This window comes from Cervus elaphus, chromosome 16, assembly GCF_910594005.1.
Source record: "Cervus elaphus chromosome 16, mCerEla1.1, whole genome shotgun sequence".
NCBI classification, from domain to species: Eukaryota; Metazoa; Chordata; class Mammalia; order Artiodactyla; family Cervidae; genus Cervus; species Cervus elaphus.
In genome coordinates, this window is record NC_057830.1 from 30,178,644 (window position 1) to 30,198,605 (window position 19,962).

The following is a 19,962-nucleotide window of genomic DNA, read 5'->3' on the forward strand; positions in this document are numbered from 1 at the left end:
AGAAAAGCTGGCTGACAAAACGGGCTGGAGGGTGTTGTCCATAATGCGGCAGCCGAATTCCACGGACAGAGGAGACTGGTGGGCTACAGTCCATGGGGTCACAAACAGTCAGATAAGACTGAGCGACTTAACACTTTCATTTTCACTTTCTACTCCCCATGCAGCTCCTGGGGCTGGAAATGTGGAGCCAAGATGTGCTGTGGATGAAGACTTAAATCAGAGAACTTAAATCAGACAGATTTTGAAGACTTAAATCAGAGAACCGGACATATCTCAGTAATTCAAAAATAATGATTGCAAGTCAAAATGATAATATTTGGCATATGATGTGCACAATATATTACTTCATATATTACTTTTAGTAACTGACTGATACTGACTTCCTGTCTTTTTCCTCATCGGATGTGGCTATTAGAAAGTTTAGAATGATTCAGGCAGCACGCTGTCCTTCTATGGAGCCAGCCTAGACCTGCACTGGGGCACCTCCATGATAACGCCATTCCTGGTGGAGTGAGTGTGGTTTCCACCACGCCTGCTGGGGAGGCCAGGCACATCCAGCCCCGTCATCCCCCTGTGCTCCAGCCCACAGTCCTTCCTCTGGGCTCAGACTGTCCTCCTCTCTCTCTGAGGAGTGCTCCTGACCTCTGGAAACTCCTGGGGACCCTGGCTCCGAACTGGCTGAGGTCCCACTCTGTAGCTGCATATTCACTGTGACCCTTGGTTCTGACTCTCTCACACTAGACTGGAAGTTTCTCAAGGGAGGGCAGCTCGCCTGTCGCAGCCCCGCTGTGTCCCCGCATCTGTCTGGAGTGCGGTACGTGCTCAGTTATCTGTTGAATGAACAAACAATGGAGCCCCCAGGAAGCGGACGAGCAGGACCGAGAAGGAGCATCTGCAGTGAGCTGGGGTGGGCAGGGAGTGGAGGTTCACCTGAGAGCCTCCAGAGGGGGAGCCCGAGGCTGGGGGGCAGCTGCCGTGGGGAAGGCACGGGGAGGTAACTGTGGCCTCACAGAGGTCAGGGCTTCCCTGGAAGCTCAGCTGGCAAAGAGTCCATCTGCAAGTCAGCAGACCCCGGTTCGATTCCTTCCTGCGTCAGGAAGATTCCCTGGAGAAGGGAACGGCAACCCACTCCAGTATTCTTGCCTGGAGAACTCCATGACAGAGGAGTGTGGCAGGCTACAGTCCATGGGGTCTCAAAGAGTCAGACACGTCTGAGCAACTTTCACTTCACTTTCACAGAGGTCACGGGGAAGCCTGAGGACCCAGCAGAGGCCCAAGACTCGGACCCACACTGCCAGGCTGGTAGGAGCAGCTGCTGGCATCTTCACAGCCATTGTCGGCAGTTTACTTTTTATGAGGCAACATCTATAAAAAAAAATTTATTCTCGTAAAAATGTTTATAAGTTCTCTATTGTGGAGTAACTAGACTGAGTGCCTAGACATGGTTGGGGAAGATTTGATAATGGCACATCAGGTTCATTGGTGGCTGTGGGTGGGCTTGTGATAGGTGAGCAAGTGCCCTAAGAAGGTCCAGTCCCATGTAGAGCACTGGTTATCACTGGGCCTGCAGAGGAGCCCAGCTCAGGGCTCAACACTGCATAAAAGAGAACCCCTGCTTGTGGGGAGGGAATGACATTCTCGTCACATTTGTGCAGCCAGGGAGGCAATGCCCTAAGCCAGGGGTTAGCAACCATTTTCTGTAAAGGGCCCGAGAGCAGATATTTGCGGCTCTGAGGGCCGTAGGGTCTCTGCTGCAATTGCTCAAGTCTCCCCTTGAAGAGTGAAGATGGCTGCAGACAATATGTAAACAACAGGCATGGCAGTGTCCCAATAAAACTTTATTAACAGAAGCCGGCAGCAGGCTGAATTTGGTCTGTGGTCCACAGTTTGCCATCCCCTGTATCCAGCTTCAGATCCCTGATTTTCCCAAGGTTAGCTGCCATGTTTTAAAACTCCAGGGGGTCTCCTCTAAAGAAACAATTTATGTTAGCGAAGCTCTTGTGAGCTTTAGGAATCTCCCACATGAGCCAGTGGAGACTCAACCCACTGCCGGGCCAGAAACAGCTCAAAAGATAATGTTTCACTGCAGCTGTAAAACAGCAACCGTATCTCATCCGCAGACACATTGCTCCTCTCTGGTATCCTCGAAATGAGGATCAAAGGGTTTCTTCTGCAGGGAGGTACCAGGTCTGGAATAGGGAGTGTCAGGAGTGAGAGAAACTAAAGAAACCTCATTTGAAAATATGCTGTGGCTTCCCAGGTGACGCTAGTGGTAAAAAACCCACCTGCCAATGCAGGAGACATAAGAGATGTGGGTTAGATCCCTGGGGTTGGGAAGATCCCCTGGAGAAGGGCATGGCAACCCACTCCAGTATCTGGAGAATCCTGTGGACAGATGAGCCTGGTGGGTTACAGTTCATGGGGTCACAGAGAGTCAGACACGACTGCATGCACGCAGGCCTAAGAGCAAAGCCAGACTTCTCAAAGACGAGAGGATAGCTCTTGTCACCTGTTCCTTCCCACACCGAGGGGCCTTCCTCGTCCCTCTCTGAAAGCCCATGGCCCCGCCAGTCCCCCACAGTGGAGGGGGCACATTTAGAAAAGACAAACACACAAGGTAACACAAAACATGAAGGCCTGTTGTATAACACAGGAAATGAAAAGGCCAGTGGGAAACAGCAGGTGTTCCTGGCAGTGCGGGTCTGGGGAAAGAAGAGGATGAGGCATTAACAAGATCTTACCCCGGCTTTGTGTGGGCAGATGTTTACATAACTGCCTGTGGAGGAGCTGGAGCTTAATAGCAGCCTGTCTGCTTTGCAGTGCAGTTGCCAAGCAATACCTTGCCTCTCGTGCCCTTGAGGCCTGAGACATTTGCAGTCATTTTCTCCTGCCAGAGGGCTACTCACCGAGGTCAGCGCCTCCACATTGGCGCCCATCAGACACAGGTAGCGGACCACGTCCAGAATCCCGTTGTTGGCGGCAAGGTGCAGGGGCGTCCGTCCATACTGCGGGAGACAAAAAGACCCGGGAGAGTCCTCACTCTTGCGGCCGGGGATGACGTGTGTGGAGGGATCTCACGGGGCCAGCACTGTGTAAGGATCTGGGAGCCACCGGGAAGAGACAGGAGGCCAGGTCTCCTCTCTCCAGAAACTTGCCATCTCCTCGGGGAGGCAAGCCAAACAAAATGTTTTCAAGTATTTCTCAGCTAACAGAGTGACTTTAAAATAAAACTTCAAAGGCTGAAAGAGTGGGAGGCTTATCATAAAATAACTAAATTAAGTCTCCTGCTGTGCTGGCAGAAAGGAGGCATGAGTCAGGGCTGAAGGCCCCAAAGTTCCGGAAAGATTTGCACTGTGGCTCAGATTTAGATACAGCAAGGGAAGAAGGCATGGAAGGACAGAAAGTGAAGAAGCTCTAATGAAGTGAAACGCCAAGGCCGTACCCAGCATTTTTGATTGCCTACGGCTCCCACACCATGTGCCAAGGTATCTGGGGGCACTGCAGTACACTCAAGGGGGTGCTGAGGAATATTTTAAATTTTTGATGGAGCCAGCAGATTCAGACACCAGGGAAACGACTAGCTTCAGGTAGTTCAGTGTCTCAAATTAGCTGGGACTGCCTTCCTTTCAGTGACATTGTGTATGCACAGCACGGGGTTGGCGGCGGCTGTGATACAAAGCAGGTCTCTTGTGAAGATCCACATAGAACAGGATATGGGGTGGTGGTGTCCACTCTGAGTCCAAAGTTTAAAGAGTCGTGAGGTGCCAACAAGCACACACCTTCCATTAGTACACAACTGTGGTCAATTGAGAATTAAATAAAAATAGCTTTCTTTCAATTTATGTGAATCATTTGTTCCATCAGCTCCTGAAATATTAGGTTGTTTGGGTTGAATAACTTAATAAACAGAACTTAAGCAGCCTGGAGTGCTGCAGTCTACAGGGTCGCAAAGAGTCGGACACAACTGAGCGACTGAACAACAACAAAGGTATTTAAACAAATTTTTTTTCTTTTTTGGCTGCACCACACAGCTTGTGGCATCTCAGCTCTTGACCAGGACTGAATCTGGGCCATGGCAGCAGTGAAAGCCCAGAATTCCAACCACTAGGTTACCAGGGAACTCCTGGAACTTAAGGTTTTTCTTTTGCTCTGGGGAAATCAGAAAAAAATAAATTACTTTGCACAATGGAAATTATAAACTGAGCAAGTTTGGCTGTCTCTGTTTTGTACTGTTTTTGTGCAAATAAATGTAGGTTTTTGTTAAGAAGTTAACACATGCTCATTTAGAATATCCAAACAACATAGAAGGATACACGGTAGAAAAATGAAGTCCTTTTCTTCCGTTCCCCCAAGTTCCCCCACTCAGAGCTAGCCCCACGCAAACCTTCCAGGCTTTTCTCTATGAATTCATAAGTGGAGAGAAATAATTTTAAAAGCAAAAACATAATCATATTCTACCTTCCATTCTGTCAACTTGCTTTATTCATCTGATAACAGACTGTGAATACTTTTCCACGTCTATAAGGAAATCTATTACATTCTTTCAGATACTTGAATAGTATTCAATATATAGATATATCATAACTTATTTAGTTAGCCTGCTGAGGATGGACACTTAAGGTGGTTCCATTTCTTGCTACTATAAGTAATGCTGCAGTGTGTGTGCATATTTATCTTTTGTTTACTGTTAACTCCTAGAGTCATTTAGAAAGCAGATATGAAGCTTTCAAATACCCCAGAACTAAAGTGAAAAGTAAGGAGTTGGTTTGGAAGATTTGGAGGAAGTGTTTGGATTTCTGTGTAAGGAAGATAGTCCTGGGTAACAAGATGCATGGTTTTATAGAAAGGAAAAAGGTCAAGGAAGAGACATATGATGAATAAAAGACTAGGAGAGTTTACAGTTTGATGGCCTCCAATGTTTGACCGAACAAAACTCAAACTCCTTAGCATTATATTCAAGGTCTTTCACCATCTGGACTCAATTCCCCTTCCTGGCTGCCTCTGTCTTCTTGAAATATTGCATTCCCCCTCTTCTCCATCTGTCCAAGTCCCAATCATTTAAAATAATCACCTCTGAACAGCTTTTCCCAGTTTCTTTAGTCTCCAGATGCCCATGCTTCTGGAGCGCCAGTGTCTCTATCACAGTAGTGGTTATAACACGAGATGCTCTTATAGTGAAATGTCCCTGTGTCTGTCTGCAAGCAGCCTGAGGACAGGAGTCATTCCCTGCTGCCCACCTCCCAGCCCCCTCACATCATACCTGGCACAGTGTTGTCAGAAAAAGGCATTCATTTATCAATACCTGGCAGGCACAGAATTCTTGGGCAGGATCCTGGGTGTGTGTGCACATCTGTGTGTGTGTGTGTGTGTGTGTGTGTATGTGGGTGTATACCTGTGCAAGTGTCAACATGCTTTTTCTCCCTTTGCTGATCAGAAGAGCCAATTCAGAAGGGAACAAAGGGTTAAGGGTGTGCTGTCTGTATAGTCCATTTCCTCCCTTCTACCATGTTCCCCAACACAGCCGACTTAAATAGCCAGTCTCCCGATTTTCACGTGAGAATGCAGATAGGGAAATGCCTGTTTCACGGCAATGACTGTCAGAAATCATGACAAGCTCCTGTCACATCCTGGTGACAGGAGTAGGATCTGAATGGCCGTGTGTGTTTCTGGGGAATGGAATTCAGGTGAGGAAACAGCAGGGCACAGGAAAGGAATGACCGTCTGCCTGGGCGACGTGGCCGTCACTGTGCCACGGCCACGCTGTCGGTTTTCAGGGTCAGTCCATATAAAGTCAGATATGCTTTCTGGGGAAACAAGGCCTTTCTCTTACTTTGCTGCACATTTTTTAAGTTCCTCTATAGACCTCATCATCTTCCCTAAAGTAAGCAACAAAAAACTGGAAGAGAAAAACAAGCTGACACCAGTTCTTCTGAAGGTGCAAGACCCACAAAGTCACCATGTACAATGGCCAAGTCAAAGCCATTCAGATGAGGCCACAAGGTCCCTAAAGCTGCTTTTTATTCATTTAAAGGCTCCTGGAAGGAAAGCCAATCTCTTGATGCTGCTTAATATTATATTACATTTAGTTTCTTCCTTAAGCCACTTACATAACTGACTTGGCAAGATTAGAAAAGGATAAACTAAGAAAGCAACCAGCAGCTGATGGCTAGGACTTAGGCTATTGCCTTGTCATATTTCCAGAATATGAAGATTACCTATTACAATTTCTATTAGAATTAATCACATAATATGCAAGAAGAATATTTTTCTTTTGGTAGAAGCATAATTTTCCAGGCATTTCAGTTATTCTTTTACCTTAAACAAACCATATTAAATTCTGCTGGTATCATGTCTGCCACCTATAAACCAACATTTCCTGCAACTACAAAATTAATTCTACTTGGACTTTGTTTTTAACATAATGGTAACAGAATAGTGCTTGCCTTTCATACAGTTACAGAGCTGAAACCACATGACTATCCAACTGCTCTACCATACTTGGTAATGAAAATCTAGATGGCATTCAGGGGAAAGAGAAGGTGTTAGCTAATTTCTAGAATTTCTAGAAGTCAACATATGGGGATTTTTATTTCTTTATCATTCACCAAATGATAGTATCCCTCTAGTCTTACCAAATGTATTTAGCACAAGAAAGATGTTATGAATTTTCGACCATAAAACTTCCAAATGGGGGAAACTGGAGAAATCTGGTTCTAGGGATTTCAATCATATCATAACTCATTAGGTGTTTTCCTGAAGACTCAGTGCCCCGATTTGTACCACGTTCTTTGATTCTTCTCCAGGAAGAGAACATATACACATACACTCTCTCCCCCACCCTCCCTCCTTCTCTCTCTTTCTAGATGCTCATAAATGGTAAGCCAGTCTCAGCAGGAAGTATTAATGTAATACTTTCCTGGGACTATTATTAAATTAATAGTCTATAGGAATTTAAATAATTTAATTTAAATAATTTCCTATATAATATTTATTTAATAATTAAATAATTATTAAACAATTTATTAAATTACTAAACTACAGGAAATTATTAAAAAGTCATATGCAAAATACACTTAAAGTGGAGAGCCCTATGAAAAAGAACAGGTCCATAAAAGCAATACTGACTTTGAACAGTGAAGAGAGAAACTTGCCCAAACCCAGAAGCAGGTAGACACAGAGACATGGATGGACTGTGCGGGGATCTTCCCTCCAGCTTTACCTTGTTGGAGAGATCCAAATTGCAGTTAGCTTCACAGAGGGCCACCACAATTGGCACGTTGCCATCTTTACAGGCCACGTGGAGAGGGGTGTTGCCATGCCTGTCTTGGAAATCGACGGAACAGCCCTGGCTGATGAGAGTCTGGATGACCTCCATCTGACATCGTCTCACGGCAAGATGTAGAGCAATGTGTCCATCCTGTAACAAACACCAGGGCCGTGAGTGCTTTCGACCGGGCATGTGGGACTGGCTGGTTGCCTTTCTAGCCTCACGGGGTCAGGTTTAACTGGCAATGGGACCGAGACTGAAGGAGGATTAAAAACCACAAACTTTACTTGTGGCGGGGTTGCGGTGAGGCCCCACATGTCTCACTCTGAATAATCATGGGCTGAGCTGAACATCAGTTTAATTAATCTAGGCTTGGCCACTACATTCAGGTGGGAAGACACCACACTCCTTCTTGTGTCTGAATTCATGGGACATAAGTCATTGTTGGTTCTCCAGTGGCCTGTTTTATCAAGTATTTTGAAAACATCTGCTCAGCGATCTTTACTAACTTCCTAAGTAGAGAGTTTATTATTTTATTTTATACTCTGAGAAAGTGAGAAAGCGAGGTGATTGGCTATCACATAGATGAGAAGCAAACTGTTGTTGCTTAGTCACTAAATCATGTCTGACTCTTTTGTGACCGCAGGGACTGTAGCCCGCCAGGCTCCTCTGTCCATGGGATTTCCCAGGCAAGAATACTAGAGTGGGTTGCCATTTCCTTCTCCAGGGAATCTTCCCAACCCAGGGACTGAACCCACGTCACCTGCATTGGAAGGAAGGTTCTTTACCACTGAGCCACCAGGGAAGCCCTGAGAAGCAAATATAACATATTTATCCTCTGCACCCACACAGCACCAGCCTGGGAGTCATTCTCCCTGTTGCAGAGCCCCTGGTGAAGATATGTGCTGAGTTTTAGGAGCTGGGTAGAGGGAGCTTAGAAGCATTTCTGTAACTCATCTATTCTAGGGTTGTTCAACCTCAGCACTGTTAACATTTGGGGCCTGTCCTAGGAATTGCAGGCTGTTCAACAGAGCCTCTGGTCTTTATCTTCTAGATGTCCTATCCTGGCTCTGATGACCCCAAAATACTTCTCCAGCCACTACCTAACGTCACCTGGGGGCTAAGTCACTGCCCACTTGAGAACTGCTGCTCTGGACCAAGAGAATACTCCACAGAGGGCAGTGACTAAATGAACACAGTGTGCCCAAACCACCATGGATGGTAGCATCAGCTTCACTGTAGTATAAGTTCACAGTAAGAAAAGATTATGTTGAATTTGCTTAATTAAAGAAGGGAAACCTTGTCTAGAATTGTTATCAAACAAATAAGAATACTTTATTGTCTTTCTACAAAATAGCAGGTGATGGAAGTAAATAGACCACTTATTTCTTTGTCTATCTACAAATCAATTGTGCGTTGCCAATTTCAGTCCTAAATGAGGATTTGTCTTGGGTACCATGATCATCACTATACCTGCTCCAAAGCTAAAAAAGCTAAAAATAAAATAGAGACTTGGATTATTTGATCATCTCATAAATTTTGCTGCATCCCACAAATGAACATTAATTACGAAACAGAATCGAGAATCACAGTATCTTTAGATTGGAGAAGAGAAAGGATAATTATAACTTGTTGCATCTAAGTTATTTTAGGTAAAAGTATTGAGAAATCCTGTGGTCTCCGGAGCCCCCACTAGATGACTTTTCAGCAAGTGGGATACGTTCACCCACAAAGCACCTTATCGGATGCATTAAGGTCGGCTCCGTGCTCAGCCAGACACTCCACGATGTCTTGGTAGCCCCTGGCGGAGGCTGTCAGGAGGGGAGTCTCGCCTTCTCTGTTCTTCATGTTGACGTTGCAGCCGGCTTCACAAAGGGCTTTGGCCACAGAGTAATAGCCATGCCAGGCAGCAGAGTGAAGGGGGGTTTCTTCTTCCTGGCCACGGAGAGAGGCACAGAGAAGAGGAGAAGGCAACGAGATGAGAGAAAGGACAGGCGTGGTGAGCGTCCTAACCAAATTTGGCAGCAAACTCAAGGCAGTGGAGAGAAAGGGCTTGTAGCTATTGGAGCAAAACATGACCATGAAATAATGGGCCGGGTCTGATGCCTTTCCTTAATTCAAACTCAGCTTTCTCAGCATTTTACTGACAATTGACTTTGCAGAGCCCACTGGCATCATGGGCTCAGCTCTTCTGAATAATGGAGCCCTTGCGTGTGTGGATGTACAGCATCTTTCCTGTGAAAGTGCAATAGTTTACTTCATTTGCTATTAATAACAGAGGGAGATCTGGGCAAGAACTCCCCTAACAAACCTGTCTCAAGATTCCTGACACGAACATAGCATAAAGATGAGTCACATCAATGGATTATTGTTCTGGCAGAGAAAGGGCCAAGATAGCCATGCTTCAACAAAAAGGATTGGTCATCAGGTCTACATATTCATGACCAACATCATCAGACACACAGATCTCTGTCTACAAGAGGCTGTTACACTGTAGTGGTTATGAACACAGACTCTGGAACCAGTCTGTGTGGGTCTGAGCACTGGCTCCACCACGACCGAGCTGTGCTATCTTAGGCAAGCTCCCGAACGTCTCTCAGCCTCAGTTTCCTCATCTGTAAAATGAGAATTGAAGGGTTGTTCAGAGGATTCATGAATGAATGAACGTCAGTGCTTTTGTTTGAGTCCCTGCCCTCTGTAATTTAAGCAGAAAACCTAACTTGGATGCACCTCCAAGATACTCAAGCCTATCATTTGGTTGTCTGTGCATCCATGCAAAGAGTCAGAAGAAGTGAGGACATCAGCTACCGTGACCCACCTTGTCCTGGAAGTTGGGATTCGAGCCGAAGCTGCACAGTAACTGAACCACATCAGCGTGGCCGTAGCGAGCTGCCACATGAAGGGCTGTCTCTCCAGACTGCAAAAGACACAGCCAAAGGGTTAGAACCTGAGAATCGTCTCCAGGGACTAGGATACACAGGACTGGAGGCCCACTCCCACACATGCCTGGCTCCACGTCCTCCCCTGAGGCGCTGCCTACCCCTCTCAGGCCAGATGCCCCTTTGGTGACTGGGCCACGGACCCTGCAGTGGGGTGTCCACCACGTCGCTAGTGTTAAACTCACACACCTGGCCTCTCTCGTGTGTAATACCACCCACCCTACCCACCCCGCCAGCTGAAAGTCCATTCCCTTTTCTGGGACGGATGTTCCTAATCTTTATATGCTGATGCTTCCAGCTATGTGATTTTTTTTTCAAAACACAAAATTCCTTGTTTGATATTAAGTTACTTAAACACAAGGTTTTATTTATTAGCAAGTTTCTGATTTCACTGTCTATGTTTAATATAATTTCTTACATCCTCAGAGATTTTTATAAATATTACCATTAGCCCCTACAATAACATATTCTGTGAATTAGTAATAGATGCAAGTTCTTAAGATATTTTACTTATATCTGCCATAAAACTGTCAGAATAAACTGATCTAAAACAGAATGAGATATTTGTTGCCACCTGACAGAAAACTGCTATAATAAAAGTATGTCTTTAAATGACAACCCATTCCTGTATACTTGCCTGGAAAATTCCATGGACAGAGGACCCTGATGGGCTACAATCAATGGGGTTGCAAAGGGTCGAACATGACTGAGCAACTGAACATGGAATGTGAATCATTCCTTATCATCCCTTATCCCTTAGATATGGTACAGTGTACAATCCATACAACTGTATGCGACAGCCCTGACTGAACATAACAAATCAGTCTACTAGTATTAGAAGCAGAGAAGGGTTACATACACAGTGGAATACATACAGATGAGAAAGTAGGAACCCTACGTGCAAGTCCCAGCCTTGCAATTGATTCACAGGAGTACTGTGTGGACTGAATGAAACACGGTATGTCAAAGTAGGGTATCTTCCTAAATTTATGATTTTTATAACATTTCTATCCCCAAAGCCTTAACTTTACTTGCACTGTCTCATTACCCCTTCTAGTACCAGTGGTCAAGGTCAGCAGTCAGTCATGTCAAAGAGGAAGATGATAGTAAAGAGACATGCATGTGGCAAAGTGAGAAGAGGACCAGGACTCAGGTCACTTTCTGGTTGTCCTTCTAGCAGAACTTTTGAGTTTTCATGTTATGGGGAAAATAGTTCACTGCTCACATAATATGACAACCACTTGGCATATTTCAGCTAAAATCAGGTTTTAATGTTAGACCAAGTCCCCAGCAAAAAGAAACTTCTAAATTAAATTTTCTGTAGGAAGATTGTGGTTCCGAATCCTTATTTTTTGGGTCATGATGCAGATGGCATGCCGACACTCAAATGCAGTCTTTTATCACTGTCCATAAGAAGAGAAGTGGCCTTACCTTGTCTTTAACGTCCAGAGGGCATTTGTTCTCATTGAGAAATTTCAAGGTATCTACGTGGCCATGCCGAGAGGCCCAGTAGATGGCATTGGATCCACCCTGTACAAAAACCAAGGCAGAGTCACGCTCCCAGATGGATCGGAACACACACATCACTCAGTTGCTATATTTCTTTTCCTATGTGATGGCAAACGCCAAAGGAGCAACTCCCAAGAGGAATAAAGCCCCATTTCAGTTTTTGGTTTGACAAAGGGACCAAGGTTATGTAAGACATGAACATTCCAGAAAGCTGGGTGAAAGGGATAAGTGAGCTTTCTATATTATCTCTATAGATCTTTTTTTTTTAATCTAGAATTATCTCAAAATAAAAAGTTGTTTTCCTTTTCCTAAAACCTTCATTTCAATTTCCAGTTAGAATTCCCTATATTGTCAAGGGCCAGTTCTAGGCTATTAACAGTGCTGTTGAAAGTCTATGGAAGCTGATGACAGATCCATTGTAATGACAATTAGCTGGTTATCACTTGTGTCTACACTCCCAGTGAGGTATACACCTCAAAGCATAACCTCCTTATTTTGTTACCCTAATAAACATGTGGGAAAATACATTTCTGATGAGATTAATTGGACAATGAAAACCTCTCCAAATGTAACATCAATTAACATCGCTGAGTCAATGTGATCAGTAAGGAGTCAATCTGGGCACGATGCAAAGAAAGGTAGACGCTGAGTAACAGAGCCATGAGGAAGATGAATGTTTGCCTTTTCCCTTATAACCTGTTAGACGGGACCAGACTACTTAATCAGTTCATCTTCCTTTACAGGAAACTGAGAAATCAAGTAGGGCATATGTGGTATTTTTCTGTTACCTCTATGATTAGAGACATTTGGAAATACTTAAAAAATAATTCCTTTTGCAATAAAACAGAATTATGACCTTATCCTGGATGTCAATTCTTGAGCCTCTCTTAATGAGCAACTGTAGTATTTGAATATTCCCACAGCCAGCAGCAATAAGTAACGGAGGAGTCCCATGCTGGAAAAGGCGAGAAAAAAAATACAATTTTTCAGGTTTGATAGGAAAGGAAAAGCCTAAACTACCACTGCTGCCCCAGGCACCTTCCTGTGTCTCCACAGACACACACCTGCCCTGCCTTACAGGAGTAGAAACAGAAGAACACGGTAGCCTGCCCTCTTTTAGATTCACAACCAAAAGTGACATTTTCACTTGCAAGATGAGTACATATAAAATTTCATGGTTAGAGGTGCATGCTAGCTGCATATAGAAAGGCCTTGTGTGAAGAAAGGCCCTCAACGCAAAAAAACCTTATTTCTAATTCAATTCACTTTCTAAGCAGAAGTGATTTTCCCCACAGTATGGAGTTTATACAGGAAAGGAGAATGGAGAAGCAGATGGGTTCTCTCCACCTTGGACTTGGAGGAGCACGGTCACCATGACCACTGACCCCTACTCCCCCTGGCAGGACAGCGTCAGACCTTGTTGGGCTGGTTAACGTCGTAGTTGGACAAGGAGCCCAGGAGGTGCTGCAGGCCGGGGACATTGTCATCGTTGATGGCATGGATGATAGCTTTCATCACAAAGGAGTCTTCCTCATCCTTTAGAGAGACACGGAAGAGGGAAAAAGGTTTACACACCTGGCTATGCTGCTCCTTTCACCAACATCAGAGAAATTAAGGCTCATTTGTTAAAAGGAGCCTTCAGGGGGCAAGTAAGCCATTTAATCCCCAAATCTACCTGGTTATGAATGAAGCAGGAGGTCACCTTTTGCCCCTCCCACATTGGGAACTAATACCACCTACTATTTATTTACCTGTGACTTTATGTCACCTGCATTATAACCCAGACAGCAAACAGCTCTGAAGATTCAGATTTAGGACAGTGATTGATGACAAACTACTCTTTGTGTTTATCTTACGAATCTTTCAAAACATATAATTCCAGAAACCACTGTAGAAAATTTCAGGTGTAACTCAGACTCTAAAACCACTGAACCAAGGAAATGATGTCTTTGAATAAGAAGGACTTACTTTGCCCTTTTTGCAATTACAGATTGTCATTTTTTGATTACTAGAAATTCCTGTATTCTACAACATAATAAAATTCTCTGAAAGTTGGTCACAATTGTTTTTTCTTTTTTTAAAAAAGGTCCTAAAAGGGGAGAAATGTAAAAATAAAGGCCAGATAAAACAAAGTAAAATGGATGCATTTCTATTTATAAAGAGAAAATAACTAGATACTATTGAACAATAAATTTACTAAGTTTTTGATACTTTGTAAAAATACTTTCTTAAATATCTGGAGGTGGTGATGGACAGGAAGGCCTGGCGTGCTGCAATTCATGGGGTCGCAAAGAGTCGGACACGACTGAGCGACTGAACTGACTGATAATAAGATATTTGTAAAATATGGTAAATTAAAACCAAAAAATAAGCTGGAAAAATTCCACACAAAAGTTTTGGACTTACAGAGGTACAGCTACTACAATTTCAGACCCGGAAAAGCATAGCTGCAGAGGCTGAACCTCTGCCTGTGGGGGTGGTAGGGAGAAAGCATTTCTCTGAACTCTGCTTTCTCTTTGTAAGTCTGAATTCAAACAAGCTTCACAAGGGCTGTAATATTATTTGTAGAGAGTATGTGCTTAAGATTACCATTGGTTTTCCTTTTCAAGTTGAAGACTAGGAGACATTTGCCTGAAAGTGAGTGACCAGAAAGGGGAGAATGGAGGAACAAGCAGGTTGCTGTAAGACCTCATGATCAACAGGATACTGAGATGACAAGACAGAACCTGAGGGCTGCAGACGGGGGCTCTTTCCACCTGGAGCTCCTTCACAAGCCTAGGCCCTCCCCTTCCCTAAACTTTTCATTGCAACGTATTTTCTCCCGACTGACTGTTCTGTGATTTTAATTGATAAGATTTAGTCATTCTCATCCCCTTCCTTAGATGAATAGTTTATATCTTGTCTTGGTTCCACTGTTAGCCTCAGACAATTTCCCAATCCAGACTTCCTCCTCTTCCTCTCCTCTCTTCTCCTAACTTGCTTTTCTCCAACTTCTTTTTTTTCTTTTTAGTATTTCCTAACTCTTTTCATTCTATAAGGCTAGACCTGGAACTTGAGTAAAACTGTTAGCTTCAGGGGATTAAAAAAAAGAACTGGTGTCTGCAGATGTGTGACCTTGCCCTTGGAGTCCCCAGATTCCATTCAGGAAGCCCTGACTTCTCAGTGATATGAACCCGCAGGTTCCCACAGAACCACCCTTCCGGCCTTTTCTGGAGTCTGCCTTTCCTCCAGGGTTCACAAAGTCCCGTTGTCTGAATGTCAGGTAAAGTCGTGTTGAATTTTGATGTGTCCACCATATCTCAAGAGTTAATCTATGATTAGGTTTCAGTTTGGATTAGGGAAAAAAATTGTGCAGTTGTTCTCAAGGACCTTTGGAAGTCAATATAATGTCAACAAAGAGAGTGGGTTTAGCATTCTGATCTACCATGAACTATATCATCAAGCCCCACTGCATTTGCCCTGATTTTCTGCTGTGTGTGTTTGTGTATGTGTGTATATTCAGAAGCAGGGTTGTCTGTCCCTTTTGTACTATTACAGTTCAAGATTCTCCAAGGTCAGTGGAAACAGAGGGCTCTCGTTTTAGTTCATGAAAATTAGATGTTCTTTCCCCTTTACTGGCCAGCCTCTCTTTTATCAAACTGTGTTGGAGGGGCGGAGGAGGGTGGGAAGGTGGAGGTTGGAGGTAGTGGGTATAGCCAATCAAAACAAAGAGGAAAAAGGACCAAAAAGTACAGAGTACATCAAATCAGCCATCCCAACTCCCTCTTAGAGAGGAGGAAGAACAGGTCTGACATTTCCAAGATTTCAGGTTTTCTGGGTTGTTGAACAAGTCAAATAAGTTAAACATTGTAAATACACAGTGCTAAGAATGAATCTATCCAGGGAAAAGGATTGCTTACCAGAGTATCATCGCTTCTGGCAACACTCATGTTACTTCTGGACAAGAATGACCTGGATAATCTTTGGCACAGTGATATCAAGCGAACAGATTGCTTTATTAAAAAAAAAAAGAGAAAGAGAGAGTGAATAAAAGGCAGGGAGAAAGGAAGAGAGCGAGCTTATGTAACAATACTCAAATTAGTGCAGATGACAAAGTCTTTTGAGATAGCATTCACTGCTGACATCACATAATCTTCAGGGGTGGGCAATCCCAGAAGCAGGTTGGATTATATTTGCTTAAAGAAACTTCTAAAGGTCTTATAAATCAAGACAACAAAAGAGAGATTCTCCTTCTACATCTCATTGTCAAACCATAGAAGTGGACATGTCTGTTCTCTCTCCATATTTCACTCTCTACTCTTTAAGGAATGTGATCTGACCCTAACAAAGCCTATGGACGTCCCCCCTGGAGAAGCATGGCAGGCAAGGGCCCCGAGTCCGTGGTGCCCAGGCAAGCTGGTGACGGCAGACGGTGAGACACTCAAAAGTCTTACAGTTGTTGGAAACGAGCAGGGGCCGGGGGGCAGGAGGGACTTTTTTGCCAATAGGACAAACAGCTCTGCACTTACTGTCAAAGGCAGAAGCAACATGTAAAGACTGTGTGTGTGAGAGAGAGAAAGAGAATGAAAGAAAGAAAGTTATGGTGGTTCACTTAAGCCTTATTTTCAGGGCTTCTTTGAGAACTAAGTGTCAGGTCTTGAGTAATCTATTGCTGTGGTCCTCATCTCTATCAAGGCACCCCAACCTGGTGGGCATGACAATGAGGTATACCTCTGGGCCAGTGATGAGGAGACATGGCAAGTATCTGCTTCCTCTGGGCTTGATGTGACCCTATGCACAGGAAGCCATCATGTCCCCCTCTGAACCCTGAATTTGTATTTGTTCAAGTTGGATGGAATGTTCTTTAGAGCCACATCCTACTCAGCCCCTGCAGAAACCATCCACCCTGAGAAGAGATCGTAGCGAATGCTCCTGGCCCACCCTACCCTCATCTCAATCACTCACAGACCAAAGCTGGATTTAGAGAACCATTTACACAAACTCTGGGATAATCATAATGCCATGCTGCTTACCACAAGGAACAAATCTATTTAAAATGTGGTTTGTTGCATTTAGAAAAAACTGCACTATAATTTTATTGTACTGATTTAAAAATGTGCCTTGGGAATGGCTTTGATTTAAAAAAATAAATGTAAGATTACATATAAAAAGATGAGTTAAATAGAACTGAAATACTATTTTTGCTTGTCTTTGAAAATAGAGTAATGGTACAGATGTGAACTTGAAAAAAGGATGCACTTTTGCATTGCTGATATCAGAAGACATGCGCCCTTAGCAGAGGGAACCATATAGGAAATTGAATTAGTTAATCCCTTCAAATCAAACAATCTTACTTTCCATTTTTTCCGGGCTGCGAACTTCTTGAATTTCTCCATGTTTACTGCTGATGCTTTTCTACTAAGTGCTTGTTGGGTATCTTTAGGCTAAAATGAAAATCCAAGACAAACAATTTAGAGCTCTCAAGTGACAGAAATGTGTTACATGACCACTTCTGGGTACCTCTCACTATTTGGGATGCTTACCTATTCACCTTGCTAAAGTAGCAAAACAAGTTGGGATAATACAGCAGATCTAGGAACCTAGTCTCCAAAGGCTAACTCTTGTGGCTAAAGATTTGAGAAAAATCCATAAAGACTGGGTCTTGGGGGAAAGTTGAAAAGTTGAGCTTGGACCAAGCTGAATTACAACTCTCCAAAAAAGAGTCTGGGAATGGGATGATTCATGGTGAGACCATGTTATGAGACAAGTAAACTTAACATCGTCAAGTAATTTAGAGCTGTTTGAGACCGCAGAGGTTAGCAAACTCACTCTATCCCACAGCATTAAAATCCCTCCTCCACTGCATCTTTTTCAGAAGGCCATGAAGCTCTACCTCTGAGAGAAGGAGATAGCATTGCCTTCCAAGGAAGCCGAGGTAACTGCTGGGAGCTGGCACAGGCGGACTTTGCCAGCTGCCCCAAACCTACTTCTGCAATGCAAGTTACTGCATTGCAATCTTTTTACTGGTTCCATGATTTTAGTCTGCAACTGCCATGCTCTGCCCCCCTTAGCCCTTTCTGCTCTAGCTGAAGCAACTTTGGTTCTTTAACCCAAATGCCAATAGGCGCCAGGCAGGTAGGTATATGTATGGTGGGGGTGACCGCTGGCCTGGCACAAAGGCAGCAGGGTAGAGTTTCTGACAGCCTTGGGGAATGAGGTCTCAGTGTTGGCAGAACTTCAGATTTTTCAAGAGAAGCTGGGAATCTAGATTTGATATCATATTTAAATGCTAGAATTGAATTAAAAAACTTAACAAAAACAGTGTTTGGGCTAATATCTCACAATCAAACGCAAGGCGGTTGAGTGGCTCTGCCCTTCAGCTTCTCATCACCATCCTGCCCTGGGGTAGCTCACTCCTCTCTACCTCTGTTATCATGAGGATTCTCTCAGCTGTCTTAAAATATGGCACCAACAGCAAACACAATACTCCAGACGTGGCCGTGCTTAGAACCCACAGTGCCACGTGATAGCCTGTGCTATGCTGAGCCGCTCAGTCGTGTCCGACTCTTTGCGACCCCATGGACTGTGGTCTACCAGGCTCCTCTGTCCATGAGATTCTCCAGGCAAGAATACTGGAGTGGGTTGCCATGCCCTCCTCCAGGGGATCTTCCCAACCCAGGGATTGAACCAGGTCTCCCATATCAATGGTGGGTTCTTTACCATCTGAGTCACCAGGGAAACCCAAGAATGCTGGAGTGGGTAGCCTATCCCTTCTCCAGGGGAGACTTTCCGACCCAGGAATCGAACCAGGGTCTCCTGCATTGCAGGTGGATTCATTACCAGTTGAGCTACCCAGAAAGCCCAGGGCAAATGAATTCCAGGACACCCTATGATCCCCAAACCAATCGCAATATGCAACTCACCTTGATCCAGGGATGCTGCAAACTATCTTGAATTGTCATTCTCTTCCTTTGTTGGGGGTGGGGGGTAGGGGAAAGAAAAAAAATGTGGTGACCATAGAAGCAAACACTAAGATTGTTTCCATGCCGGCTGGATCTACCAAGCAGATGCTCTGGAAAACGCAGCTCGGGGCCTGCTTCATGGAAGCAAGCTGAAAACAATGTCAGTCTTTGTGTGATTATTTCACTGTGCCCACCGGGACTGACTGAAAGGTGCCAAGGGCCCTGCCTGCATTTTTCTGAAGCGTTTCACGTGGCATGCTTCTCTCTCCCAGGTGGAAACAACCAGAGAGGAATAAACACAGCTGCATGCACAGGATAGGGGCTAACCCTCGTCTAGCTGAGGCCGCGGCTAGGCGACTTTCAGGAATAAGGGCCACTCACTTTGGATCCTTGACGAGGAGTCTTCTTATGAAATCTTTGGCTAGGGCACTCGTATTACTGAAGTACTCTTCCTCAAATTCGTAGTTGACAGCAGATACATTCGCTAATGTTTCTTGCTTAGTGTCTCCGAGAAACGGGGAGGCCCCACTGAGGCTGTTAATAAAGTGGGGCACAGAACATGAGTAAGTTCCCCCTGGTGTTATAACGCTGCTCCTCCAATACCTGATTAGGAGAATGAGGAATCACAGTCTGATCTGGTGCTTGAGCAGTCACTTCAGAATTCAATTACATTTTACAGGGCGTTTAATCGTCATGCACAGAAGCTTCAGCTTATGCAAAGGACACATTTAAAAAGTTCATTTAGAATAGCGTTTAGTAGTTTATAAAAGAAAAACCTTTCCTATTTTCTCAGGAGTGATGGGCCGTCAAGCTTTCTTTCAGCGATTATGTTGCAATTTCTGATGACTCATTTCAAATTAAGAGAAAATGTGTAATTAGTATAAACTAAATGTGTTCTGGAGGTGTAAAATGACTATGTGTACATAAAAAGCATGCATAACCTGAAGTGATCAACATGACACATAATTTCAAAGAAAAAGGGGAAGAACATAAATAGTGAATTTGGGTACTTACAGAATATAGGTTATTACCCCAATACTCCTAGACATGAAACAAGAAGAAAAACAATATCAGATGAATAGTAAAATAAATCAGAAAAATGACAACATTAAGGACATGTTCCTTACCACATATCTGCCTCAAGACCAAGAGGTTCATAGTTGACTATCTCAGGAGCTACGGGGAAATGAATGCACATTTAGTTTTGGAAGGAAGTGAACCAAAAGAGTCTAGTTTTCATGTATAAATCAGAAACATGTACCCGGGAAATGATGCTGCAGCAGGGGGAATTCTGCCAGCATGATGT

The 19,962-nt window shown here is 44.0% G+C and overlaps 1 protein-coding gene across 6 annotated transcripts in view; it reads right to left on the reverse strand.

The window, feature by feature from the left end:
* The window catches only part of DAPK1 (death associated protein kinase 1), a 205,739-nt gene that overhangs the window by 39,317 nt on the left and 146,460 nt on the right, over window positions 1-19,962 (reverse strand). For all 6 annotated transcript variants that reach the window (XM_043927569.1, XM_043927564.1, XM_043927567.1 and 3 more), the window contains exons 6-18: window positions 19,784-19,832; window positions 19,671-19,697; window positions 19,038-19,190; window positions 18,618-18,663; window positions 17,049-17,138; window positions 15,615-15,707; window positions 13,132-13,251; window positions 12,572-12,670; window positions 11,638-11,736; window positions 10,086-10,184; window positions 9,005-9,202; window positions 7,220-7,417; window positions 2,907-3,005 (exon numbers count right to left, since the gene is read on the reverse strand). In XM_043927569.1, coding sequence (XP_043783504.1) covers window positions 2,907-3,005; window positions 7,220-7,417; window positions 9,005-9,202; window positions 10,086-10,184; window positions 11,638-11,736; window positions 12,572-12,670; window positions 13,132-13,251; window positions 15,615-15,707; window positions 17,049-17,138; window positions 18,618-18,663; window positions 19,038-19,190; window positions 19,671-19,697; window positions 19,784-19,832 — 1,370 coding nt within the window. The remainder of the gene's footprint in view (window positions 1-2,906; window positions 3,006-7,219; window positions 7,418-9,004; window positions 9,203-10,085; window positions 10,185-11,637; window positions 11,737-12,571; window positions 12,671-13,131; window positions 13,252-15,614; window positions 15,708-17,048; window positions 17,139-18,617; window positions 18,664-19,037; window positions 19,191-19,670; window positions 19,698-19,783; window positions 19,833-19,962) is intronic.